Source organism: Grampus griseus, assembly GCF_964374135.1.
Source record: "Grampus griseus genome assembly, chromosome: 2".
Taxonomy (NCBI): Eukaryota; Metazoa; Chordata; class Mammalia; order Artiodactyla; family Delphinidae; genus Grampus; species Grampus griseus.
In genome coordinates, this window is record NC_139018.1 from 50620776 (window position 1) to 50648735 (window position 27960).

At 42.7% G+C, this 27960-nt stretch overlaps 4 protein-coding genes across 7 annotated transcripts; 2 read left to right on the plus strand and 2 right to left on the minus strand.

The window, feature by feature from the left end:
• Positions 1 to 783: 783 nt before the first annotated feature.
• Positions 784 to 6315, plus strand: DNAAF2 (dynein axonemal assembly factor 2; the record flags this gene model as incomplete). 3 transcript variants are annotated; one of them, XM_082648812.1, is made up of 3 exons in its annotated part: positions 784 to 2637; positions 4429 to 4572; positions 5365 to 6315. In XM_082648812.1, 3 exons carry the CDS (start codon positions 799 to 801, stop codon positions 5866 to 5868), a joined length of 2487 nt encoding a protein of 828 aa, XP_082504938.1. In that variant the 3' UTR covers positions 5869 to 6315. The 3 variants fall into 3 exon arrangements, with proteins under 3 accessions (XP_082504938.1, XP_082504939.1, XP_082504940.1); XM_082648814.1 differs by having other exon boundaries at positions 2374 to 2438; XM_082648813.1 differs by lacking the exon at positions 4429 to 4572 and having other exon boundaries at positions 799 to 2637.
• Positions 6316 to 7698: 1383 nt separating this feature from the next.
• MGAT2 (alpha-1,6-mannosyl-glycoprotein 2-beta-N-acetylglucosaminyltransferase) lies at positions 7699 to 10226 on the minus strand. The gene has a single exon (XM_082647173.1). It carries the CDS (start codon positions 9742 to 9744, stop codon positions 8404 to 8406), a length of 1341 nt encoding a protein of 446 aa, XP_082503299.1. The 5' UTR covers positions 9745 to 10226; the 3' UTR covers positions 7699 to 8403.
• Positions 10227 to 10304: 78 nt separating this feature from the next.
• RPL36AL (ribosomal protein L36a like) lies at positions 10305 to 11652 on the plus strand. Its single transcript, XM_082649143.1, has 2 exons — positions 10305 to 10430; positions 11201 to 11652. The coding sequence occupies exon 2, from the start codon at positions 11232 to 11234 to the stop codon at positions 11550 to 11552; it is 321 nt and encodes a 106-aa protein (XP_082505269.1). The 5' UTR covers positions 10305 to 10430; positions 11201 to 11231; the 3' UTR covers positions 11553 to 11652.
• A 2051-nt stretch (positions 11653 to 13703) lies between these two features.
• On the minus strand, positions 13704 to 26304 carry LRR1 (leucine rich repeat protein 1). 2 transcript variants are annotated; one of them, XM_082648970.1, is made up of 4 exons: positions 26070 to 26304; positions 22603 to 22701; positions 19754 to 20475; positions 13704 to 14097 (listed from the first exon to the last, which is right to left on the minus strand). In XM_082648970.1, exons 1-4 carry the CDS (start codon positions 26280 to 26282, stop codon positions 13857 to 13859), a joined length of 1275 nt encoding a protein of 424 aa, XP_082505096.1. In that variant the 5' UTR covers positions 26283 to 26304; the 3' UTR covers positions 13704 to 13856. The 2 variants fall into 2 exon arrangements, with proteins under 2 accessions (XP_082505096.1, XP_082505097.1); XM_082648971.1 differs by lacking the exon at positions 19754 to 20475.
• Positions 26305 to 27960: the final 1656 nt, after the last annotated feature.

Sequence of the window (27960 nt, forward strand, 5' to 3'; positions counted from 1 at the left end):
AAGTTGGAATTGCTGGATCAAAAAAAGTATGCATGTTCTAAAGGCTTTTTATACAGCTACCAAACTACTCTCTAGAAAGGTTTTATTAATATAATTCTACCACTCCAAGGAAATACAGTAATTGTTTTTAAAAAAAGCCTTTTCCATTTTGATAGGTGATACGCAGTATCTTATATTTGCATTTTTATTATTAACGAAGTCATATGTTTACTGATCATTGGCTATGAATAGCCTGCCCATAATATCTCTTGCACCAAATGAGAGTTGTAAACAGGGCAAATTGGTGAAATATCTAGGAGACTGAAATGCTGGTTTAGCGAAGTGAATAAAGCATATAAAGTTGTTAGAATCACAGCTTGTGAATGTATTAGCTTTGTAACTTTCGTCAGGTAAGTTCTCAGGTCCTATCTTCTCATCTGTGAAATGGGGATTAGGTCTACCTTGAAGTGTTGTGAACAATGGATAACGTACATGATACTGTTAATTATGACAATTATTCAGATGGTTATTTTGCAGAGGTAACTGCACCATGGCACAGGAATCTAAAAAATGCATAATGTTGGTTTGAAGAAACTAAGGCTATTTCTGATATTTCCGTCACCCCTATTCCTGCCCCTCCTCCCGGCAGTTGGTGGTGTCACTATGGCAACGAGCACACGCTGCCCGAGGCTCAATTCTCTGGCGGTTACAGACCTCCGCCGCCTCACTCACCGCAGACCAGCAACTCTACGACGCGTTCCTCCCACTCGGTCTCAGATTCATCTCCCTTGGCCCCTGGGCAAGGAGCCGAGGGGCAGCATGGCCAAGGCGGCAACCTCTTCGCCGCTGGAAGACTTGGATCTGAGCGGAGAGGAGGTCCAGCAGCTCACCTCCGCCTTCCAGGACCCGGAGTTCCGGCGAATGTTCTCCGAGTACGCCGAGGAGCTTACGGACCCCGAGAACCGGCGGCGCTACGAGGAGGAAATCACGGCCCTGGAGCGTGAGCGCGGGGTGGAGGTGCGGTTCGTGCACCCGGAACCGGGCCACGTGTTGCGCACCAGCCTGGATGGGACCCGGCGCTGCTTCGTGAACGTGTGCAGCAACGCGCTGGTGTGCGCGCCCAGCAGCCGGCCCGGCTCCAGGGCCGCGGCATCCGGCAGCCAGTGGTCTCTGCCCTACAGCCTGGCGCCGGGCCGCGAGTACGCTGGGGGCCGCGGAAGGCGCTACACCGTCTACGACGTCGTCTTCCACCCAGACGCTCTTGCGCTGGCCCGACGCCATGAGCGCTTCCGCCAGATGCTGGACGCCACGGCCCTGGAGGCCGTGGAGAAGCAGTTCGGCGTGAAGTTGGACCGCAGGAATGCCAAGACCCTGAAGGTCAAGTACAAGGGGACCCCGGAGGCCGCCGTGCTACGCACGCCCCTGCCCGGGGGCTCCCCGGTCCGGCCCGAGGGGGAGCCGGAGAGCCCTCTCCCCGATTTCCCCTACCCCTATCGGTACCCGGAGGCCGCCGGGAGCGCTGCGATCCCCAGGCCCCAGGCGCCCTCCCATCCGGAGGCCGTCCTGCAGCCCGCCCCCACTGAGCCTAGCTACAGCGTGGTGCAGCGCCACCACGTGGACCTCCAGGATTACCGCTGCTCTCGGGACTCGGCCCCCAGTACTGTGCCCCAGGAGCTCGTGGTCACCATCGAGCTGCCGCTGCTGCGCTCGGCCGAGCAGGCGGCGCTGGAGGTGACGGGAAAGCTGCTGTGCCTCGACTCGAGGAAACCCGACTACCGGCTGCGGCTCTCGCTCCCGTACCCGGTGGATGACAGCTGCGGCAAGGCGCAATTCAACAAGGCCCGGCGGCAGCTGGTGGTCACGCTACCTGTGGCGCTGACCGCCACGCACCCGGAGCCCGCCGCGACCCCGGAAGAGGCCGCCGACCGGCCCGGAACTGACTGCGCGCCCTGCGCTTCCGCTCACCAGGGGCAGGCGGGCCCGGCGGGGGTTGGTGGGGCGGACGAAGGCTCGGATCCCAACCGAGGCTGGACTGCAGACGCCGGGATCACCACCCCGGACGCCGCCGGGGAGGAGCACGTCTCAGCACCCGAAGAGCGGGATTTCAGCGGGCAAGAGAGATCAACAACAGGCATCCGGGAGGAGCCGCCTCCCGGAGCTGGGAACTCACCTGGGGACGGTGGCGGAGGCGCTCCTAGTACTTCATCCGGGGACCTTGACAGGGGGTCTTCTGCAGGAAAAGTGAGTGCGCGCCGAACTCTCGGCGTGGAAGCGCTGGAGGCCCGGGAAGGCACCCGCAGGGAGCCAGCTGATCGAGCCATGAGTGGTCCCGGCACCGACCGCGGGGAACCTCTGTGCCCGCCTTTGCAGTGTAATCAGGATGAAGAATCCCTGACTCTGCTCATTCAAGTGCCTTGGATCCAGCCTCAAAGTCTTCAAGGGGAAGTGACCCCCCTCTGGTACAAATTGTCCTTCTCCACCCAAGACTTAGTTTATTATTCCTTCGTTTTGCAATTTACTCCAGAGAATAAGTTGAATACCAAAGAACCAGTGGTTAGCATTTCTTCAAACAATGCAGTGATAGGACTGGCCAAATCTCCAGAGTGCCATGGACAGTGGAGAGAGTGGTATTATGGTTTAAACAACGATTCTTTGGAGGTAACAGTTCTTTCTAGAGTCCTAATATTTGAAATATTCTGTTCCACTTGCTATCACAGGCACACTCTCAGTTTATCCTAAACAAAGGATTTTCCATTATAACTTCTCTCCTGATGACTTGAAATTGATGCACTTGATGAAAGATGTTAAGTACACTTAAACGCATATTGAAAAAAACGAAAAAAACTTAACGCATCCTCTCTGGTGGATGGGTTTCAAATCTTCACAGTTGCCCTTGAGAAGGGCTGTAACTTTAGTCATATTCTCAAAGGGGTTGTGACACAAATAGGTTTAAGAGGCATTCTATTATGGCCATATTTTAAGTTGGTAAATAGCTTTTTCCAAACTTAGAAAGTAAATAGTTTACTTCCGGAGAGCAAAAGTAACTCAGCCTGTGCCACACAGTTCTTTTGTAGGAAAACCAACTCGCAGGTGTGAATCTAAATCCCTTGCCCTCTCGGCCATATGGTACTGCTTAATTTCAGTCGCTGATATTGGTGGGGTTGTTTTCTGGTGGGCGTTATATTACATTGAAGTTACCTCTTTTTGCATCTGTTTTAATCTGTTCCCTGCTAGTACTTGACACAATGGCTGGCATTTAACGAAGTGTGATATAAGCCTTTGTTGGTACCAACATCACATCAGCTACATCTCTTTTGGGTAAAAACTGGGGCTGTGCATTATCAGGTTTACCTAGGATATCATTTTGTAGTTGCTACTATACCTTTCAGATTACCAAGGATCTTGAGATTCAATATTCCAGTACTATTGGCAAATACTGGAAAAAAAAAGTTTGACGTTCTATAGAACTTTTTAAACTCATAAGTGAACAATTAATTGGTATTTTTGATTGAGGTTTGTATCAATGTTACATGTAAATTTTTTTTAGCTCTTTTAAGATATTCAAGGGTTAAATTCCCAAATTCACAACACTAGTTGCACAGATTATATATTAAAAATTAAGTTTGGGGCCTTGGGCTTTAACCTGCCAGGAAGTTTTACTTCTTCCTGTATTTTTCTAGAAATTTGCTAATAAGTTAAATTTTTATTTTATGAGGTGTATCTTCTGTGAGAAGTGGTTAATTTGAAAACCTCCAAAAATGGTAAAGTAAATAGCCAGGGCTAGGTAAAATACTTTGTGAGAATATAAAATATGAAATCGACTATCTCTTTATGTCATCAGAAGGGGAAATTTAGGAAAGGGCAGTCGTTTTCCTGTAATTGTTTTAATAAATGTGAAAATAACTCACAATGTGGGAAAAAAAACTATATGGACAAGCATTTGAGAGAATACTAAAGAATGTATTTTCTTACCTAGCCAAAAACTAAAAGGCAAACTGGTCACACAAAATTAAATAGATCCTGTCTGTGTATCTTTTGCTGACTCATTAGGAAGTGTTCTAAAATTAAATTGCATTTTCTAGCTTGGACTGCATTTATAACTCTAGAGGTGATGTTATTCTTACAAAATAGAGGGGGAAAAAAAGGAAGATAATTTGTAAGTAAGATTACTTGGAGGGAAAACATACCTCAGATTTAATAGAGACCTAGAAAAGGAACTAAGACTTGTCTTCTAGGGTCTTTTCCTATATATGTGTGTACTCTTGCTGTTCTTATTGCTCTGTACAATACTCAGTTTTCTTTTGCCAAAACAGCATAGGAATAACATTAAAATAAACATTTTAAAAGTGCAATTCTGAACTGTGTGAGAACTTTTATGAGCTGGTTTTAGATACAACTCTGTCAAGTATGACCAATAAGGTAGAATTTTTTTTTCTCTTTTTATTTTAGGAAAGGTTATTTGTCAGTGAAGAAAACGTTAATGAGTTTCTTGAAGAGGTCCTGAGCCCTCCATTCAAACAGACAATGCCCCTAACCCCACCATTAATTGAAGTTCTTCAGGTTACTGATAATAAGATTGAAATACATGCAAAGGTAAGGATTTTGGTGGGCTCTATAGAGTCGTGATTTGGGACAAGGTTGAAGCCTAACAGATAACTTAATTCTTGATTTCTTTATATGATAACTTTAAACTAAGTGGACATGATGGCTGGGAAGAGTGAAGTTAAGAGGAATAAAGACTTTTTTATATGTATTTTACTATTAAACATCTGCAGTTCATTTTCACTTATGTTATCTCCTTTAATCCCAAAATAACTGTTCAGTGAGGAATGGAGAGAAACTAACATTTGGGAATTATGAGTATTAGTCCAGGGACAAACAGCTTTTTTTTGACTCTCAAACCATGGGAACTATGTCATCCAGTTTGTTCTTTCTAGTTGAACTTAAGTTTGGTTATTTTTATAGTCTTCAGTATTGGACACAAATGAGTAACTAGGACAATTGACTTGTAATGTGAATTCAGGGGAAAGAGGCTCTAAAGAATCACAGAAATACAAGAAAATTCAAGAAATTCAAGAATGCCCTTATAAGAATGACTGCTAATGGGTTTTATAGGCCATGTTAAAAGGTTTGTAGGCCAGGATTATTTTATCCTGAAAGAGATGAAGGGTCAATGAAAGTATTTAATCAGAGAATCAATGACAGGTTTGTATGATTAAAATATGACTGGCAGCATTTGGAGAATGACTTTGAGGGGGAAGCCAGAGGGCCTATCTGTAAGTCTACTGGGTTATTCCTTCACAACTTAAAAAAGTTTCCAGCGGGTACAATTTACTTTTCTATTTGTTTCAAGGAATTATTAATTTGCTGTTTCTCCTGACATAGTTGCAAGAATGTAGTAACTCTGAGCAGCTTCATGAGAAGGAAGAAAGAGTCAATGAAGGAAGTCATCTAACTGAAAAAGAACGTCTACAGCATGCTACTACCTCAGCTGATTCCAATTCATCTGTAGCAGTCAAAGTACTAGAAACAGACAGTTGTGGTTCAGTTGCATGCTTGCAACAAGGGGCCCTTGATGTTTCTCAAAAGCCGTTTGCAAAGTCTCAGCAACCTGAGTCAAAAATGGAACCTGAATTTATAAAAGACAAAAGTGCTGTTCACTCAAATGATGAAAAAGATAATTTAAAAGAACCAGTAATAACTGAAGAGAAAGAATTAGATGGAGATCACCTATCTTCATTACTGAACAAAACTGAAGTTCACAATACACCTGGTTTTGACAACATAAAGGAAACCAATATGCAAGATGGTCGTGTGCAGATTATTAAAGATCATGTGACTCATTGCTCATTCAGTTTTCAGAATTCTTTGCTTTATGACTTGGATTAATTCTGTATCATCTTAGAATTTAAAGGCTGAGTAAAAACTTATGGACTAAAAATAGACTCTGTGTACTATCTTAAAACCAAAGGTATTCAAGAAAGTATAAAATTTGCAATTTTTATTCTCATGGGGAAACTGAAGCTATTTATTTTTTTGCATGTAGTTTATACAAAGCTTCCTTAATTATGGAAATAAGTTTTGTGATTCCTCTGATGTATATTTTTTCTAATAGTTAAACATTTAGTTTTAATACAACCTATTTATATTTACTTGTGTTGTTTTTGGCTTTTGTTTGCCATTACTTTAATAAAATTTCAAAATAAATACTCATTAAAAGTTGTGTCTGTCACAAAGAGTATTTCTAAAGAATGCAATTAACTAGAAGCACACTAGAGTGCATGTGTTGGTGGGAGGAGAATCTCAAAACTATGCATTTGTAAGTCTCACTAAATAGGATGTACTTATGCTTGTCATAGAGATTCTGAAAGAACTTTACTAACCAATATTAAATGATCCAAACAATACAAATACACTGAAATTTAGTATTTTTGCTTCAACTGTGTATTTTACTCTTCTCATATATGTCACCATGTATATATATATGTGTGTATACATATATATATAAATAACAGGTTATTTGTTAATGATCTTGAAAATTCAAAATTTTAAAATAATTTTTTGGAAATTATTCAAACATCCCTTGGTTTTATAGAATTAATTTACAAATTTTAGAACAGGACAAATTGTCTAAGAATTTGCTCCAATAGGAAAATTGTCTTCATTATATTATTACATGAAAACAACAAGAGCTAGTGTTTTCTAATCAATTTCTTTTATAACACCTAAAAGAGGGCAGCAGATAATTTATCAACAGTGGCTAAGTTACGAATTTTGTGGAATAGTATTTTTATTTGAGGCCAGGAGAAAATCCCAACAGATTTTTTTTTCCTCACAAAAAATTTTAGGACAACATGAAAGACAATATAGAAAGGAAAATATTTGTTGATCTAATCGCTGACCCCAAGGCCTTGAGCTGATCTATTTCTGTTCCAAAAACAGCTACTAATTCAAACCTCTGGCCTTACCTTAGTCCCGGAAACTAATTTCTTTAGTCCTTTGAACTAGGGAGGTCAGGTCAGAGCACCAAAAACTGGTACGAAGCCTAGCAGTTCATTCTGATTTACATTTATAACCCCAGTAAAACCTGGAACCAGAGGGCTGAGGGCAGTATAAAGGTAGCTCATAAAGCAAGAGAACTATTTGCTCCATTGTAGATGACCATATACATTTTTCAACCATAATAGGAATCTTAATTTGATGGAATGATAGTTTTGAGACTGTCCATTAGGTACACAGTTTTCTTAGATTAAAATGACTATTGCAGTACCTACACAGAAAGTAGTCTATATTTATGATTGAATACAATTATATACTGTTAAGGAAAACTTTCATGTTAAATATGGAGTAAATTTTAAGCCTGCTTCCTATTATTTACTGTCTGTCCTTTTAAAAAGTACGATTTCTGTTAAAATAAAGCTGGCACTAGAACATGTTTCACTTTGGCAGGACTGAACTTTGTATCATTTCTGGCTGTACTTCACTTACACAGCAGCTTTTTATTGCTCATTATCTATGCCTGGCTAATTTGAAAGCCAGTTTCTTCCAAAGGGATGCACTGTCAAGAGCTGGGTTTTCTTTATTTCAAACTCAGTTATACAATGTACAGATAATATGTAATGCTAACTTTAAACCTTGTAGAATGTCTTTACTGGATTTTGGTGTAAAAATTTATTCTGCAAAATGATCAGGAATCTTTTTATGCAAAAATGAGTATTTTATTTTGGCAGCACTAAAAGAAAAAAAAAAAACCACTGTATTTCTACATTGAGGTGAAAACAGTGTTTAAACTTTCTTATCAATCAAATACATTCCAAAAGAAAGTGTGTTCTATGAAGGTTCCAAAGCACGGCAAATCTTAACACAATAATACAGGAATCTTTAATACTGAAAATGACTCTGTTCTGACAGGGTGTTTAACATAACTTTCCAGTTATAAAACCAGTGAAGCAATCCCTTCCTAGTAACTGTGTCAAGAGTGAAGCTGGGCTTGTTCCATTAATACTCTTAACAATTTGATTGTAATACTTTTTACTAATATGACAATTTTAAATAAATTCTGTTGTACTTAAAAGAAGTCTTGAACGTGGAAAAGTGTACAAAGTTCCGGATAAAAAGATTAATAGATGCAATTTAAATAAAATTTCTCCTCTTCTTTCTTATCAATTAACAATAATGATTACCTTTAGCAGATACACATTGAGCTTTAAAACCCAATTCTCAAAATGAAAACTTGTTTTACATCTTAATCAGACATAAAAGGAAAAGATTACTATATTGGGACACCTTTTACGAGAATTCTGTTGTTGTTGTACTAAAGCAGAAACCAGTTCCTAAACCCTTTTATTCAATTGTATATTCTGTTTGGACAAATATCAAAAATAGAAGACTGTCACTACTTTTGCTTTTGTAATTGTGATTTTTTTACTGCAGTCTTCTATAACTTTTACAGAGTTCATGGTCCCTAATATCTCCCCACCCTCCATTTTTCCTAGGTGGGGAAAGGGCTGCCATAAACTTCTCACTGATAGTTAGAGTTTCTGGAAACAGGTACTGTTTGTTATTATTTAAGAGTGACTCAATTTGGGCACTCTGGGTGGATGGTCTACAGGTTTTTTGGTGGTGCATACCACAGTCTCCAGCATGAAAAATCCTAGGAACTTGAGGAACCAGCACTTTCCAGAATTTTGGAAGGCAAGATACAGTCAAATACTGAAGGGTCCAGTCCCAGTTATAATCATCGTAAGTACAGAAAGTATCTGTGCACTCAATCAGCTTCTGATAGGCATCCCGGGTCAAGGCCAGACCCATATTGTGCTCTGTGGATTTCCACGTTTTCACATCTACCTTGTCAGCAACGCCATAGAAACTGCGAATGGCAGTATAGGTCCCCAGGGAGAGAACATCACACTCAGGACACTCTTGCTGCTTTAATTGCCACATCTTTTTGAAGACATGGTAAAAGTCAGGGGCTAAGTAGTGATCCTCTTCTAGGAAAAGTATGAGGCCAGCATAGTCTCGAAGGACTTTGATCCTCTCCCATACAAAATGCAGCTTCCACCACCAGTGGTGTTTGGTTTGGGAGAATTTGGCCTCTCTATAATGGCCGAAGGAGTCGGGATATTCAGCATTAATGCATCCCATCTGCAAAGCTGCATTCTTCTCCACGTCTCTAGGGCAATCTCTGGGGTCAGTGCCCGGAAACTCGTTGGGGTACAACTGAATACTAAAAGGAAAGAACACCTGCAGAACCGGACAGAAATCCACTCCAGCAATCAGCTGATTGATCTCGGTCGACCAAAAGTCATGGCTAAAGATAACGAAGACGTTGTCGATTCCCTGGGCTTTTCGAAGTGAGTCCAGCAGCAGTTTGAGGTATTCAGGCCGGTTGTGCACCTGGACCACCAGCACCAGCTCTCGGGGGGCCCAGGAGCCGGCCTTACCTACATTCCTCACCGTCTGGTCAAAGTTCAGCTGGTACACTAAGGACCGGTACCGCAGCGTCAGGTTGTCCACCTCGGGGTGCGGGGCCGCCGCGACTAGCGGAGCCGCCGACTCGTTGGAGCCCCGGCGGATGCCCACGGACACGGCGGGATGGTCCCCGGCCCGGGCGCCTGCACCCCGCGCGGGCTCGGCGTCCAACAGCGGCGGGGCGAGGGCCTCGTTCTTCCTTTGTCGCCCATTGCTGCTCCAGAGGACGAAGCCGCAAGCGGCCACCACGAGCGTCAAGATCAGCACCTTCCGCTTGTAGATACGGAACCTCATGGTCTCCGGCGCCAGGAGCGCAGGCAGGCAGACGGGCGCGGAAAGGAGCTAGAGGCTCCGGCGCGGAAGGGGCGGGCGGGCGGCGGCCGTGGCCTGCAGCAGTCGGAACTGGCCCCCGCGGCTGTCCTCGCTAACTCATCCCGGGCCCCGGGGGTCCTGGGGCCCGAAGGCTCTCAGCTCCCCCGCGCCGCCCGGGCTCCACACATCGTCGCCTGGCAGCTGCAGCTCGGGCACCGGCCCCGCCGCTAGGAGCCGCGGCACGGCGTCGCCTCGGTCCTCTCCATCCAGCACGGGTCCCGGAAGAAGCCTGTCGCGGCCCCACCGCACTCCGGCTCCGTTACCTGCGCTTCCAGCGGCCCTGCGTCCTCTGTGCTCTCATCTTTACGCGGCCCCAGACGTCTCAGACCAAGGGACGTACCCTCGCCCCACTCCGGCGGTGACTGTCCTGACAACCAGCGACCGGCCCGCCGTACGCCGCGGTCCCCGGGCCCACACCCCTCCGCCCCGCCCCTCGGGCCGTCGGTTGGCGCTTCCCGGTCGAGTCTGGAGACGCACGGCCTTCGCCGCCCGCTGCCTATTGGGCCGCAGCGCGGTCGCTCAGGCTCAGTTCCTACATCCGGGGCGTTCCTTCCTTTCCTGTGAGGCGTGAGCAGAACGAGGCCGGAGCGTGGACGCGGGTTTTCCAGGTAAGCGGGGTGCGGGGCGGTGGCGATTCCGGCTGGAGTCCCCAGTGCTCAGGATCCAGGGCTGGGCCGTGTGGGCCCTGGTAGGAGAGGGAGGGCGAGGCCCGCCGCCTTGGTTGGTGGATTTCAAAAACGGGCTTCTCCCTTCCGGAAAGGGGCTCTCGCATGGCGGCTGCTGGGCCGGGAAGCACTTATTAGGGACACGTCAGCCTTCAGGGCTGCTGAGGAAAGGATGACGATGCTTCGGAGGGAAAAGTGAAACCAGGCTGATGCGGTTCTCGGAGAAGGGACGGGGCGGGCCGTGGAGGTGGCTCTACACCGCGCCCCGAGTCGGGCATGCCCGGGAGCTGGAACATGGAGGGAGAGGGTGCGCGGAGATGTGAAAATAAACTCTAGCCTCGGCCTTCTTTCTCTGCCAAAGAAAATCAGGTATCACACCACTACGCTTTAGTTGTTGGGCAGCCACGGTAAATTAAGCCCCAGAGGAACCCACTTTGTGGGGGAAACTGTACTGGGCGTCCCTGTGTTGCTGCTCTTGCTGTTTGCTGCTCTTGCTGTTTTTCAGTGAGTTTCATTCTATAAATGCTCCAATAATTTAAGGATTTCCAAAAGCTGTGCACGTACATGTGCATTTACTCATACGGAAAAAGAATACTTGGTGCAGTTATACGTTACTGACTTGTGTAATGTTATCTTCCTATAAATATTTATAAAACACTTGAATTTTCAAAATGTTTAACGTTTGCTGCCGTATTTTAAATATTTTACAACAGTTTTCATCGTGAAGACACCTCTACTGCAAAGATGGTCAATGTACCTAAAACCCGAAGGACTTTCTGTAAGAAGTGTGGAAAGCATCAGCCTCACAAAGTGACCCAGTATAAGAAGGGCAAAGATTCCCTGTATGCCCAGGGAAAGAGGCGCTATGATCGGAAGCAGAGTGGCTATGGTGGGCAAACAAAGCCAATCTTCCGGAAGAAGGCTAAAACCACAAAGAAGATCGTACTGAGGCTTGAATGTGTTGAGCCCAACTGCAGGTCCAAGAGGATGCTGGCCATTAAGAGATGCAAGCATTTTGAACTCGGAGGAGATAAGAAGAGAAAGGGCCAAGTGATCCAATTCTAAGCTTTGGGAATCTTTTGTTCTTCTATTTTTGAGAGCAAAATGTTTAAGTTATAGAAAAATTGCCTGTATGAGAATAAATACAGTGATATTCTTACTCAAATCTTTTGTATTTTTTAAAATATAAGTAAAATCACAGGCCTAATTTGGCTGTAAATTAAAGAAATAATGGTAAATTATTTGTAAGTGAACTAAGGTTCATCCTCTTATCTAATTCATTATTTAAATTTAGTTCCACAAAAATTGGCATCTTGTATTTATATAAAAAGAAGGTGGGCTTCCCTGGTGGCGCAGTGGTTAAGAATCCACCTGCTGATGCAGGGGACACAGGTTCAAGCCCTGGTCCGGGAAGATCCCACATACCGCAGAGCAACTAACTAAGCCCATGCGCCACAACTACTGAAGCCCACACGCCTAGAGCCCGAGCTCTGCAAAAAGAGAAACCATCCAGTGAGAAGCCCGTGCACTGCAAGGAAGAGTAGCTCCCGCTCACCGCAACTAAAGAAAGCCGTGTGCAGTAACAAAGACCCAATGCAGCCAAAAATAAAGACCCTGCTTTTTGTAAATGAATTTTAGGCTAAGATGCTTACAATGGGGATGGCTTGTAGATGAGCAAGAATGCAAAGGGCTAGGGTGTACGAATAACATGGTGGGCACTTATTCCCAACACAGACTTTTTTTTTTTTTTTTTTTTTTGCGGTAAGCGGGCCTCTCACTGTTGCGGCCTCTCCCGTTGCAGAGCACAGGCTCCGGACGCGAAGGCTCAGCGGCCATGGCTCACGGGCCCAGCCGCTCCGCGGCATGTGGGATCTTCCGGACCAGGGCATGAACCCATGTCCCCTGCATCAGCAGGCGGACTCAACCACTGCGCCACCAGGGAAGCCCCCCAACACAGACTTTTATATCTACATTTATTGATGAAGAAATAATTGTCTTTCTACAGGAACATGTAAAAATCAGATATGCACTAAATTTTATGCCACAAAACTTCACTTTTTAAAGAACCATGTTTTAATATAGTTTTATAATATTTTCAGGCAATGTCTCACCAATTTATGAGTTCAGAAAATCCTAAGATACTTAATTACAGAATTCTTAGTTTTAAAGAGCAAAAGTGAATTAACTTTTAGAAGGCAGTATAAAGCCTGGGCTGGAAATCCCCGATCTAGGTTCACAGAGAGGATTTTTCTCCAGATACTTACACTCTTTCCCCTCCTTTGTTCCCAGAGGCTAGTTCTGACACTGTTGCAGTGATCTAGGAGAGAGGCTGATTTGAAAGACAGTGGGAATGAGAATCAAACAGTTCTGCTTCCATTTTCCAAGATTCTTTTAAGTTGGTTCCTTTTATATATCCTCTGCTCTAGTTCAAATCCTAATCATCCTTTAGCTGGTATATTGTGGCTGATATATTGCTATCAGTTTTTTAATTAAAAAACAAACATATTAAGTGACTAAAACAAAAAGAACCACCCTCATATAATACAGAACTTAGTAAACGTAGCAATTTTCTGCTACTCCCACCCAACCCCAAAACTTCATTCCAGCCCTAAAAATTAAAAATCTTAGAAATCACAACAAAGATTATGGAATTAATATTATAAAACTTGTAAAAGCTTAAGTCTGTCCAAAGCAACTCCTACTTTATGTATGGTGAATATAAAATTCCATATATATTTAGAATAATATACCTGAAAAACACAAAAGTGCTTAAAAACTTATATGTAGTTTCATATCAAACAAGTTCTCACTACAGTTTAGACTATATTAGTGCAAAGTATATTTTCTGCATACAGAAACTCAATTTTTTTTTTTTGATATTTATTTGGCTGCACTGGGTCTTAGTTGTGGCATATGGGATCTAGTTCCCTGACCCGGGATTGAACCTGGGCCCCCTGCACTGGGAGCAGAGTCTTAGCCACTGGACCACCAGGGAAGTCCTAGAAATTCAATTTCTTTAACTGAAACACAAGATGAAAACTGATAAGAAAATTCTATGACCAGAGTGGTTGGGATCAATATCTGTTTTAACATTAAAAAATAGCCCCACAACCCATTCTGGAAACACTAGGCTGAAATAACACAAGTGCAATAAGCTGATAAAAGTTAACACCACAATAAAATTAGGTTTTAATGAAATTAAGATATTACAGCCAAATGATCGAAAATGTTACACTAACGCATTTTTCCCCTCAAGCAAGTATACAAAACCCAAGAAAAGCTTCCCTTTCTCCAATTTGACATGTAAACAATAAGTGAGTCCCAAATTGGCCTGTAACTAAATGAAATTTCTTTTTGTGGTATCACTTATTACATTAACATATCACAGGAATTTACATAACAGGTTAGAGAACAGAAGTAAGAGACAACAGGTGCTTCAGTACCACCCATATTATCTACTAAGACCACAGTGTGAGCAACAGAGTGTAGGTTCATGGTAGTAGTTCCTTGAATAAAACAACTTAGACAGAATCTTCCACAAACACACGTTTTTGCAGTATCCAAATCTTGGCAAAGATGGAAAGGAATGATATGAGAGCCATATGGAATCCTATTGGAAAAAAATATTTTAAAAATAGTTTTTAATGTGTTACTAGATTCAAAACTTCATGTACTAGATTCAAACTTCAAAACTTCATGAATTACTGGACACTGAAATTATAACAATGGAAAAATAAAATTACTCTTAATTAACTCAATATATTGTTTTATTTTCCTAACTGGTACAAATGGGGAAAATATACTAAGTAACAGCATATGACATATTTTGTAAACCTAAGAGGATCTATACCACTCCATAAAGTATCTTTTAGCACTGCCACTTAATTAGCATAACCCACTGAATACAATGAAAGAGCCATCTGTCCTTTATATAATTATACTGTATGACCAGTGTAACATAATTTAAACGTATGGCTCTGTCATACAATTCTTATAAATGATAATGAGAGAATTACTCATTCTATCTGTGAAGAAACATTTATTTAAATAAATCCATATAGGGGCTTCCCTGGTGGCACAGTGGTTAAGAATCCGCCTGCCAATGCTGGGGACACGGGTTCGAGCCCTGGTCTGGGAAGATCCCACATGCCGCCGAGCAACTAAGGCCTGTGTGCCACAACTACTGAGTCTGTGCTCTAGAGCCCGCGAGCCACAACTACTGAAGCCCGCGTGCCTAGAGCCCATGCTCCACAACGAGAAGCCACCCCAATGAGAAGCCCGCGCACTGCAACGAAGACCCAACGCAGCCAAAAATAAATTAATTTAAAAATCAATCAATCAATCCATATACTCTCATAGGCATCAAATGTTCAAAAGGGAATTTTAAACTGTGTGAAACAAATTTAAAACACATGTTGTTTGGGACATTAGTTTTACTTTAGTAGCCAAGTAAGCAATTTAACCTTGCTTAAATTCATTCACTTAAAATTTGCTTAAAATTTCAATGGCGCCCAATACAATTAAAATCCAAGTAAGTCAAAAAAAAAAATCAAATCAAGTCAAACTCAAAACCCTCATCTACAAGACACTAAGAGACAGTTTCTTGAGGTTGCCTGCCCACCTCCCAGCTCGCTACTCCACCCTAAACACAACCATACCGCCATCACTTTGCGTCTCCCCCACAGTGTTCTCTTTGTTGTTTCTCTAGTACCTAGGCTGGCACATAATAGGTGTTCAGATCTTTTTCAACAAATAAATAAAACCTACTATTATAATTTAAACTGGAGTTTAAAACCCTATTAGAAAAGTCTGAAAAGATACACATCAAATCAAAAATAGTGGCCTACTCTTCCTAAGGGATTTGGTATTGGCCTTGTTTGCAATTTTTAATTTTTTCACATGTACGAATTTATTATTTGTGTAAGTAACAATTTTTTTCACAAGTTACTTACTTGTGTAAGTAACAATGTTTACATTCCAGGCTATTTGTTATAGTCTAAGGAAACAGGAAACAGTTAAAAACTGTACTTTCTATCCAACATAATTTAAGTTACAACATATTTTTCTAATAGACTATAACTTTATGTTTATAACCAGTAGTTAGGACAATTTTTTTAAAAATAAATTTAGTTATTTTTGGCTGCATTGGGTCTTTGTTGCTGCACGAGGGCTTTCTCTAGTTGAGATGAGTGGGGGCTACTCTTTGTTGCAATGCGCGGCCTTCTCATTGCGGTGGCTTCTCTTGGTGTGTGGGCTCTAGGTGTGCAGGCTTCAGTAGCTGTGGCTCGCAGGCTCTAGAGTGCAGGCTCAGTAGTTGTGGCGCACGGCTTCAGCTGCTCCGCGGCACGTGGGATCTTCCCAGACCAGGGATTGAACCCGTGTCCCCTGCATTAGCAGGCGGATTCTTAACCACTGTGCCTCCAGGGAAGTCCCAGTTAGGACAATTTATCAATAGCTAGATAACAGATGCTGTTCTCATGGCTTTGGATCTATATTCTTTTTAAAACAAGGGAGCTCAAAACATGCAAAATTATACTTTAGTAAAGATCAGAGTCAGCCAATCTGTTATGATCTTTTCAAATCATCAGTAACCATTTATAGTATTTCTCACTTGGACGTAATTTTCAAATTTGAATAAGTACAATATATATATTTTTTTCATATGTAAGTCTCAGAGAAAACACAGAACAAGAAACTCGGGAGAAGTACATTTCCAAAAGACACATGTTTCTCACAAATCAGTGGTCTTAACCTGAATCATCAGTATCACTTCTGGAGATTTAAAAAAATACATGACATACAATAGGGTTCCATCTCTGGAGATTCTGAACTAGTTGGTCTGAGGTAGAATCTAGGACCTAGATTACCAGAAAATCTAGATATATATTTCTCATCTATATTATTTAGGAACTCCTCCACAACTAATGATAACAACATTGGTTTTTAATTGCCAGAGAAGCAAATTACTTGTATTTATACATCCAGTAAGTATTTATTGGGACCTATTATGAACAAGACACTGTTCTAGGTACTTACATGTATTGTCATTTAATAGGTAATTCTCAAAACCTAGTTAAGAGTCAATGCCTTAAACCAGTGTTTCTCAAAGTGTGGTCCCCCGAGCAGCAGCATCAACATTCCCTTGGAACTTGTTATAGATGCAGTTTCATCCCCACTCCAAATTTACTGAGTAAGAATCTCTGAGGGTGGGGACCAGCAATCTGCTTTAGTAAGTACTGTTACAATAAGCATGATTGTGATGCACTCTCAACTTCTGAGGATCACTGCCTTAAAACAATGAGCCCTTAGTTACTTTTAGAGCCTTTGTATTCAAAGTGTAGTTCATGGACTAGCAGCCTCGCCTGGAATGTAGGCAATCCAAAAATGGGCAGAAGACCTAAATAGACATTTCTCCAAAGAAGATATACAGATTGCCAACAAACACATGAAAGAATGCTCAACATCATTAATCATTAGAGAAATGCAAATCAAAACTACAATGAGATATCATCTCACACCAGTCAGAATGGCCATCATCAAAAAATCTAGAAACAATAAATGCTGGAGAGGGTGTGGAGAAAAGGGAACCCTCTTGCACTGCTGGTGGGAATGTAAACTGATACAGCCACTATGGAGAACAGTATGGAGGTTCCTTAAAAAACTACAAATAGAACTACCATATGACCCAGCAATCCCACTACTGGGCATATACCCTGAGAAAACCATAATTCAAAAAGAGTCATGTACCAAAATGTTCACTGCAGCTCTATTTACAATAGCCAGGACATGGAAGCAACCTAAGTGTCCACCGACAGATGAATGGATAAAGAAGATGTGGCACATATACAATGGAATATTATTCAGCCATAAAAAGAAACGAAATTGAGTTATTTGTAGTGAGGTGGATAGACCTAGAGTCTGTCATACAGAGTGGAGTCAGTCAGAAGGAGAAAAACAAATACCGCATGCTAACACGTATATATGGAATCTAAGAAAAAAAATGTCATGAAGAACCTAGGGGCAAGACGGGAATAAAGACACAGACCTACTAGAGCATGGACTTGAGGATATGGGGAGGGGGAAGGGTAAGTTGGGACGAAGTGAGAGAGTGGCATGGACATATATACACTACCAAATGTAAAACAGATAGCTAGTGGGAAGCAGCCGCATAGCACAGGGAGATCAGCTTGGTGCTTTGTGACCACCTAGAGGGGTGGGATGGGAGGGTGGGAGGGAAGATAGGGAAGAGGGAAGAGATATGGCAAGAGGGAAGAGATATGGGAACATATGTATAACTGATTCACTTTGTTATAAAGCAGAAACTAACACACCACTGTAAAGCAATTATACTCCAATAAAGATGTTAAAAATAAAAATAAATTTCAAAAAAAAAGCAGATCTCTACTACAGACCTCTAAAACAGAATCTGCTAAACAAGACTCCCAGGTGATGTGAATGCACTTAAAGTTTGAGAAGCAAGCTGCGGTTCTTAATCCTAGCTGGCCATGCATTAGAATACCTGGGGAGTTAGAAAAATACTGGGTCCTACTCCCATTCTTTTTTTTCTTTTTCAAATTTATTTATATTTTATTTATTTATTTTTGGTTGAGTTGGGTCTTCGTTGCTGCACATGGGCTTTCTCTAGTTGTGGTGAGCGGGGGCTACTCTTCATGGCGGTGCGCGGGCTTCTCTTGTTGCAGAGCACAGGCTCTAGGGTGCCCGGGCTTCAGTAGTTGCAGCACACGGGCTCAGTAGTTGTGGCTCCCGGGCTCTAGAGTGCAGGCTCAGTAGTTGTGGTACACAGGCTTAGTTGCTCCACAGCATGTGGGACCTTCCCGGAGCAGGGATCTAACCCATGTCCCCTGCATTGGCAGGCGGATTCTTAACCACTGCGCCACCAGGGAAGTCCCCTCCCAAACATTCTGATTTAATAAGTCTGGGGTGGGGACTAACCATCAGAATTTTTTGAAGCTCCTCAGGTGATTCTAAATGTGAAGTAAAATTTGAGAACCACTGCTTTAGGATAAGAGCTCTTAAGCTAGGGATGGTGAAGAGGAAAGACTGGCTTGGGTTTCAGTGGGGTCTATGAGCATTATAAAGTTGTACGCAAAAGTCTGTGTTTATTCATGTGTGCATTTTTCTAGGCCCATAACTTCTGTCATTTTTCTTTTTTTAAGAGTCTCTCCCCACTAAAAAAAAGTTAAGAATCTCTTCTTCAAAATATGGTGTTCCTACCATTTTATAAGCACTCAATAGTAATTTGGTTCACATCTTAGCTTCCACTCCTATATGAAAGCCTGAATAAAATGAATAACTGGAGTTTGGTGTCTCATGACCAACTGTAGTTAGTGTTCAAAGACAAGGGAAGAGAACCAGGAGCTACTGAGTCCTCCTATATGCCAAATGCTTTGCCATTACATTAGATCATTTATCTTCACAACTCTGTAAAGTGGGTATTATTGTTCCTGCTCCACAGATGAGATTCAATCAAAGAGGTTAAATAACTTGCTAAAGCCACACTAAGGGGTGAAGCCGGAAATCACACCTAAGTCTGACTCCAAAGACCACACTTTACCACTATGTCAGATTGGAGTTCTCAAACTTTTAGACTGTATCAGAGATACCTGGAGGACTTGTTAAAACACAGAGAGCCGGACCCCACCCTCAGAATTTCTGATTCAGCCAGTGTGAGGTGAAGCTCAAGAACTTGCACCTCTAACAAATTCCTAGGTGATGCTGATGCTGCTGGTCAGGGAACCAGACTCTGAGAAACAATGTCATTCATTGATTTATTCACTCACTCACTCATTCTTCATTCATTCATTCCCTAACATATTGCAGGTATGGGGGATAGATATCACATTTTAGACCCAAGGGAAATAGTGGAGAATAAGGCAAAGTCCATGCCCTCATGGATCTTACATTCTAGTGAGAATATCTGACAGAAAACGAACAAATGTTAAAAAATATGTATCATTCCAGGTAATAAATCCTATGACAAAAAAATCAAGCAATGTAAGGGGGTGGGGGATAACACTTTAGATAGAGTAGTCAGGAAAGACCTTTCTGGGGTGCCACTTGTGCAGAGAACTGAAGTGAGAAAGTAAGCTATGAGACTTTCTGGAGGAAAAGCATTCTAAGCAGAGGTAAGGAACAGCAAGACGGCCACTGGAGCAAAGCGTCATTGTGCACAGCGTCATAAGCTATGTTAAAGACTTTGTTACTCTAAGGATGATGAGAATACCAGGATGCTATTAAAGGCTTACCTATTATATAGTACGGTTCGCGCAGAAGATTCCAATAAAGTTAATGGCATTTGCAGCTTTATAACTGGAAGGACTTCTGGTTGTTCAAAAATATTTCCAAAAAGATCCAAGTACTCAAGAGATAAATTTTTAAATTCACTAGGCAAAAACGGAAGCTTATTTCGAGCCGCTGACAAAAAACGCAGGTTTGTCAGTTGTCCCATCTTGAAAGGAAGTCGAATCAATTCATTATCATCAAGTTTTAAATCTGTAAGCTCTTGGAGCTGGCAAAACTGCACAGGGAGTGCCTTAATTTTGTTCTTGCTGAGATCCAAACTCCGAAGTGACTTCTGGAGTGTAGACTGACACAAGGCTACACTAAATGACTCCAAGTGATTATCATTCAGGTTAAGTTCTTGAAGGTGGATGAGGTCTCCAATTGTAGCTGGAAGCTTTTTTATATGGTTGTGACTCAAGTCTAATTTTCTAAGGTTTTTTAAGGAAAGCATACGTATATCAACCCGGGCAAGCCCACAATAAGAAGTCTGAAGATGTTCCAGAGAATAGGGGAAGTTCTTGCTTAGAGGATAGTCCTTTTTGGATGTGATAACCATCTTAGTTTTAAATTTTTCAAATTCTGAAGTCTTCACTGGTGTGAAGGTTAAAAGTGGTGCCTCAACATCACAGCCTCTGTGAGCCAGTCTCACAGCTGAAAGGAAACCCTTTAGACTGCTGGAATTGGCCTGAATACATAAAAATAAGTTGTACAATTATAAATTCCATTTTAGATAATGCATCCATGCTAATCTATCCTAAACAAAGTCTGTAAAGTTATATATGCAAATCATGCAATCATTTATTGAAAATGGCTGTACAAATTTTTTTAGTATTCTATTTTCACTAAATTTCAATACAGATACAAAAAACTTTAAACGTTTTTGAAAAAATTATATTGAGAGATATACGCTAAATAAAACTGTTCACAGGGGGAGCCATAAGAGTATAAAATAAAACAGGAAAGCATGAAAAGATTCCACTTAAGATTTGGGTTTAAGATGAACTGACCCAACGACTATAATCCAAAAAAAACACACAAAAAAAGTTACTTAAACTTAGTAACCAAAGTCAAAAAAAAAAGAAAAGATGAACTGACCCAAATCTCCAGTGCCTCTGAGATAGAATAAGGTAGTGCGGTGCACTGCAAAACACCTAGGGGGGGTTATTCACAAACACTAGGAATTGTGAAAAGCAACGGCCCTGTCAAAAGCAAGGCCAGGGCTTCCCTGGTGGCGCAGTGGTTGGGGGTCCGCCTGCCGATGCAGGGGACGCGGGTTCGTGCCCCGGTCCAAGAGGATCCCGCATGCCGTGGAGCGGCTGGGACTGTGAGCCATGGCCGCTGGGCCTGTGCATCCGGAGCCTGTGCTCCACAGCGGGAGAGGCCACAACGGTGAGAGGCCCGCGTACCGCAAAAAAAAAAAAAAAAAAAAAAAAAAAAAAAAAAAAAAAAAAGCAAGGCCAAATAGCACTCAATGCCAAAAGTACTAGAAAACATCAAAAGCAAGAGACTGCTTCCAGCTGGACATAGAAATCACTAGTAAAGTGGTATGTGAACTAAGTCATCAATAAAAATAACTAATACTTGCAGGACACTTTAGAAGTTTCATAAAGTTTATATGTGAAGGACTAGTGAACTTTCAGCAAGTTTGGGAAACTAAGTATATGATCCTATTTGGTTGGAATGTAGGAGCTTTGTAGAGCTGTAAAAGAGAAGAAATATAGTACGGGGATAGATTACAGATGAGCTTGATGCCAAGGTAAGGAGGATAGAATGATCAGGCTGTGGGAAATCACTGAAGAATTTTGAGTTGAGAATTACAGGACAAGAGCTATTTTGGCAGCAGTATACACAGTCAAGTGGAGTGAGGAAAGTCTGGTGACCTGGGTGAAGTAGTCCAGCCAGTAGGTCCAGAGTGGTCATCAGTGTCAAGTTCTACAGAGCTCAAAAAGGATAAGAAATAACGGCAATGTGATTTGGCAAATGGGAGGGAGATCACTGATCTCTGAGGCAGTGTTTTGTGAGTAACCAGTGAAAGCAGAGGTCAAAAGAGATAGCAAGAAAGTGGAGCCAATAGATTTAGCCTTGATTTTCCAGAAATTTGTCTATTCTACTTTTTAAATTGGTAAGACCTCTCAGCTTGTTTTTAGGTAGAAGGAGTTAGTGGAAAGATAGGCTGAATATAAGAGAAAATGAAAAACCACAAGAACAGGAGGAGGTAGGACAAAACACCTCCATTCAATACAAATACCTTAAACAGTTATTAAACTTTTAATGTTTACAAAGCACGTGCCTTGGGGTTAAGGATACCGCAAGGTTGAACAGATCACTGCTCCTACCCTCTGGGAAGGGGGAAAAGGAAAAAGTGAGGTAAGGCAAAGAAGAAAACAGTTTTTTATTCTAATGGTTTATGTATTTTAAAAAGTGATTATAGTAAGTAAAATACCCCCTGAAGTGTTTCTAATTGTATTTCATTCTTTTTTTTTAACACCAAATTTAGATTCATCACCTGTGATTCAGCTGGCAAAACGTAGACCTGTGCCACCTGCCTTATAGAGTTCTGTCTAAGAACACCCTGAGGCCATCTTGGGCACAGAAGCAAACCCAGTTTTCCTTCCCATCCTGGGCAACTTTTCTGAGACTGACTCTGCCGTTTTAGAGGCCATACATGCATGCCAGGGAAACTACCATCACTTCTTCAAACATACCAGCAAGTGACTGTCTCTGTTCAGCTATGTGGGTATCAGGATCCTAAAAGAGCCTCTATTCTCTTTACAGTCAACCAATCTAAGCATTAACGTTTTTAATACCATACCTTACTTAGACAGATATCCACGGGAGGCTCCTTTAACCGAACAGTGGCTTTCCCCTCATCCACAAATTTGGTGAAGAACTGCTCAATGTTCTCCTTTAGCTGCTTAAAACCAATGGGAAAAAAGGACAAAACCAGGTACTGTTATTCAATATTTATTACAACTGGAATGTGCCAGTCACTTTGCCAGGTTTGGTTTGGCCTTTAGTTCTTAAGTCTGGGTGTTCTGTGGTTTTAAGATTTAAAGGTTTTTGTTTGGGTGGTTTTTGGGGTATTTACACTCCTTATCTAGCATCTGGTAAGATATAATTGTTCTGGGCCTTCCTTGGTGGTGCAGTGGTTAAGAATCCGCCTGCCAATGCAGGGGACACGGGTTTGAGCCCTGGTCCTGGAAGATCCCACATGCCGTAGAGCAACTAAGCCCGTGCGCCACAACTACTGAGCCTGCGCTCTAGAGCCCGCGAGCCACAGCTACTGAAGCCCATGTACCTAAAGCCCGTGCTCCGCAACAAGAGAAGCCACCGCAATGAGAAGCCTGCACACTGCAACGAAGACCCGATGCAGCCACAAAAAAAGACATAATTGTTCTACCTGTCCAGTAACTCTTTCTTCTTCGAAAACAGAAACCCCTGTGTTTGAGGAGAATGTTTCTTTTCTCCCATTGCCAATAGCAGCTACTTGCCTTCTTAACTTCAGCCCATTAGTCTGGGGTGGGCATGCCTCCCACAAGATATAAACTCAGTGAAAGCAGGAATCTTGTCTCCTTTGTTCACCTTTATTTCCCTGGAGCCAGAAAAGTGACTGACACATAACAGCTGCTCAAAAATTTTTAATGACTAATGTTGCTTCTGCTTCAGACTTCAATGCAGCAACTATTTATTGAGAAGCCACTATGTACCAGGTACTATGACAGGGGGCTTGGGACAACAGTGGTAAGTAAGACCAGCATGGTAATTACACTAATCAAGTTGGCGATCTCATAAGAGACAGTTACTAAACAAGTAATTACAAGCATAACAAATATTAAAAGAAGGGAAGTACAGGCTGCTGTAAGACCTTATTAGCGAAGGGGTGTGAAAGTGACCTTAAAGGTAAGAATGAAGGATTAAGAGATGTTAGGCAACTGAAGATACTGGGGGAAGACACAGCAGGTAGCATACCAAGAAGATGGAACAATGTGTTCAAAGCCTTCAAGGTAAGAGAGCTTGGTAGCTGTGAGGAGCTGAAAGATGTTCAGTGCACCTGAAAGATCCAGTGAAAAGAGGCAGGTGAGCCTAGAGAGGTAAACAGAGATTAGATGGTGAAAGATTTTGTAAACCATATTAAGAATTTTGGATTTTATCCTAGGAACAGTGATATCCACTGACTGACTTTAAGATAGGAACATGATTAGGTCTACATTTGGAAAAGCTTCCTTTAACTACAGTGTAAGAATGAACTTTGGGACGGGGAGAATGGGATGGAAAAAGACAACGGTAGAAGTAGGAAGATCCTTTAAGAAACTAGCGAGGCAAGGGACAATGGTGATTTAGATTACAGCTGGGATGGAAGGAGGTATGAAAATATGAAAGCTACCTAGGAAGTAGAATTGAAAGAATTCAATAATATATTGGATGTGGGGAGGGAAAGGCTTTAAGGTGTCTGGATGGGGCAGAATACTACTTAAAGGGTTGCAGAAGACTGTCGGAAAAGCAGGGTTAGGGATGGCAAGGAAAATTAATCTGGGGATATTTTAAGTTTGAAATACTGCTACACATCCAAGTGAAGATTTCCAGTAGGTAGCTGGCTCAAGTTGGAAGTTAACGGAGAGCACTAGCTAAAGAACATATTTGGAAATCACAGTCAAATGGATGACAGCTGAAGTCAGGACAGAAGGGTAGAGGGTTGTAAGAAAGAGCCCCGAGATACTTCCATACTGAGCACTAATACCTACTCTTCAAGGCCCAGGACAAAACCACCTTAATTCAACCAATAAATGTTTACTTGACACCTACTATGTCCCAAGCCCTGTGGCACCACCTCTTCTACAAAACTTTCTCAAGACCTTTAATCAGAATTGATCTCATTTTTGATATTATACTACTCTGCTTCTACCTTTATTACAGCACTTATCATAGCCCACCTTTATAAGTGGTGGTTTCTGTTTCTCCCTTTCTGGTCTTGGAAAAACAGTGACTAAATCAGGTTTATTTCCCACAGTATCTAGCACTGCACCCTGCACACAGTAAGTCTTCAACTAGCAGTTTACAATAAAATTTTGGTTAGGTCAGCTACTGACTATTAGTGCAATAAACGTTTTAAAGGAGAGATCATAACAGACTCTGAAAATAGGCAGTACCTAAGCTGGGCATGAAAAGATAGGTTTTAGGGAAGACAACAGGGAGAAAAGGGAGACCCAATTCTGGTTATGAGTTTGCTTTTATCACCTAACAGTTTTCTAACTTTTAAAATTTGGGTGATTTCTAAAGCCCTTTTAATTCGAAAAATTATACGAATTGATTCCATGGAAAGGGGGGAATTATTTAGACTTTCAACTACTCACATCAAACATTTACGTGGCTCTGAATGAAACAGCAATAACTCCTTTCCTCAACTATGAGTATTCACTGAGGAGTAAAACACTGTAAGGGAAATAATCTCAGAAATTGTATAAAGTCCAGTCAAGAGTCAGATGCAATGGTGGGTGATGAATTGTCCCCTCAATTTTATTATAGCAGGCACAAAGGTATTCCAGTCATTTTCACAAAATAACGTGCTTGGTAATCAACGTAAAAGGATTTTATAAAACTTGCACTTTAAAAATTCTATTTCAAAAAATTCTACTTGAACTTCCAACTTCTTCTGGAGGGTTTACTACTGCTAGGTAGATACGAAAAAGTCTTGGACCTAACCAATCAAGACTTAGGAAATCAAACATTTGAGGAGAAATAAAAGAGAGAGAGATGCAGTAACCAATAACTTTAATAAAAATATCAAGATGCAACCCAAGCATTACTGCTTTACTACTGTACTAATCTGGCCTAATGACCTTAGAAACACCCTACAAAGCCTTAAAACAAACAAAACAAACCAACAAACAGACAAAACTAGCGAAAAGCCTGTGGAGAAACACAATCTACTGAACCAAAGAGTAGTCACTTTACAGTTCCCCCAAACTGGACTGATGCTTCGTTTATAGTTTAATCCGGCAGGCCGAAATTTCCAAGGCTTTAAAGGGGCGGGGCTGCTATCTGCAACTAAACAGCAAGGCTGTCAATACAAAGTCGCAGAAATGGGCAAGAAAAATAAGACGTGCACTCTCAAAATCGTTCCTCCTCGGGGTCCGTAGGGAGACGCCGGGGTCCGGGTGGTCATGGGGTTCGGGGGCCGGGCGCTCAGGAACCCCTAAGACGGAGTCCAGCCTCGGGAACAGTCGGGCGCTTAGGGCAAGAGCGCCCGGCTGCCACCCCTGACCTGCCTGCTTCACGCACCTCATAGCGGGTCCCGAGCTTGTCCTTCAGAGTGGAAATGAACAGGCAGGCGTGGTGCCGGCCGCCCCGCTCGCCCCCCGCTCGGGGCCGCGGCTCAGTCCTGGGCGCCTGCTGACAGAGGCTCAACACCGCGCGGACGCCCTTGCCCCTGTTCCTCAGTCCCAAGGCCGGCAAGTGCCGACTGATCACCTCCACCTCGCAGTGCAACTTCATCTCGCCGTAGCTCCAGCAACCAGCTGCCACCTCTCGGCTTTGAAACTTCCCCCTTCCGGCCGCGCCGCGCCGCGCCGCCGCCGGGGTCCTAGAGCGCGCGGCTGTTCGGGGATCTGCCTGCCTGCTCGTGGTGCCGACGTCTCCGGTTTCTTTGTACAGCGGCTCCACGAGTCCTGCGGGAACGGGCGGCGTCCCCTCTCCCTTGCAGGGTCAAGTCCGCACTGTGGCTGCGGCCCGCGGCGGGCGGACACCTACCACCTGAGGACGCGGCGCGCGTCTCCCGAAACCGGCGATCGGCGGGGGCGCCACGTCCTTTCCCGGGAGCGCGCGCTGACGGACGCAGCTCTTATAGTTTGGGGCCGAGTCCTAGTTTCCGCTGTTGACCGTTAATGCGCTGCGCGCACACGTGGGGTCCTTGAGTTTCCTAAGGAAAGGCATCAGCTCCTCTGTTACCGGGGAAGCCTTTTTGCCTACAAACTTTCGGCCCTTTGCGAGTTGCCTAGTGCCAGTTGGGGCGCGACATTTCCCGGCGCTGATGGGCTGGTGTTTTGTTTTGTTTTTGGTGCTCCGGAGGCGACACCTGCTACGTCAGAAGGGAACTTGATATGACAGTATTTGACTTGGCCATTCCTGTTGAACAAATTCCCACTTTGCAGCCGCTAGTGGGTTGGATGGAGTGGCTGGCTTAACTGCATCTAAGGCTTGGAAAGACCGTCCAGACCCCAGATGCATACCCTTCGGACTCCTTATTCCATTTATTAAAGAAGGGCCAGGCCCTGGGTGGGGCGAGGGAGGCGCTCACACTTAGGGTCGTAGTAGTCTCGCCCACTTAAATTTTGCGTGCTCGCCTCTCGCTGGTCCCAGATTTGTATTAAATATTCCATTTTGTCTAAGATGTACTTTCACAAGTGTGAAATGGCGTCCAAAAATACTTTTCAACCGTGACAATATGATTTATTCTTGAATGAGCGTCTCTGTGTACAACAGTTTGAACCTAGAGGGTTATCCGTTGATTATCTTCTGAAAAACAAAGTTGGTTCATGAAAAGTGGTGATAAGGTAATAAAAAATTACTTTTTTTCCTATTTAGTATTCTTGCTTGTAGAGCATGAAAGCACTACTCAGCATTTACCAACAGTTAATCTTATGGCTAGAGAGAAAAAGAATTAAACTAAAACGACACCCTAGAATTTTCAAAGAAATTGGACTTTATAGGAATTACCTATTTTTTGTTCGAGTGGGTAATAACATAGATGAAAAAAATAAAACACCTGTGTAAACAAGTATGTTAAAATATACCTCCGAACCTGTAGAAAAAGTTGGGAGCTGGGAACATTTTAAATGTTGGACAAACTGTTGTAATTTTATTTTATTTATTTATTTTTTGGCCATGCTGCATGGCTTGTGGGAGTTCCCCGACCAGGGATCAAACCCCTGCCCCTGGCAGTGAGAGCACCTGAGTCCTAACCACTGAATCTCCAGGGAATTCCCTAAAATTACTTTTCATTTATTTTGTTTCTCCAGGTTTCTGTGCATACCAGGCATTCAACAGATAATTGAATATGTCTGACTTCCTGAATTTGTGCCCACAGTAAACTTTACTCAGGTTTGTAGCTCAGCTCGGTTCAAGCTAGTAAAATCAAATGTCATCATGTTCTTAAAGAGAGAGGTCACAATCT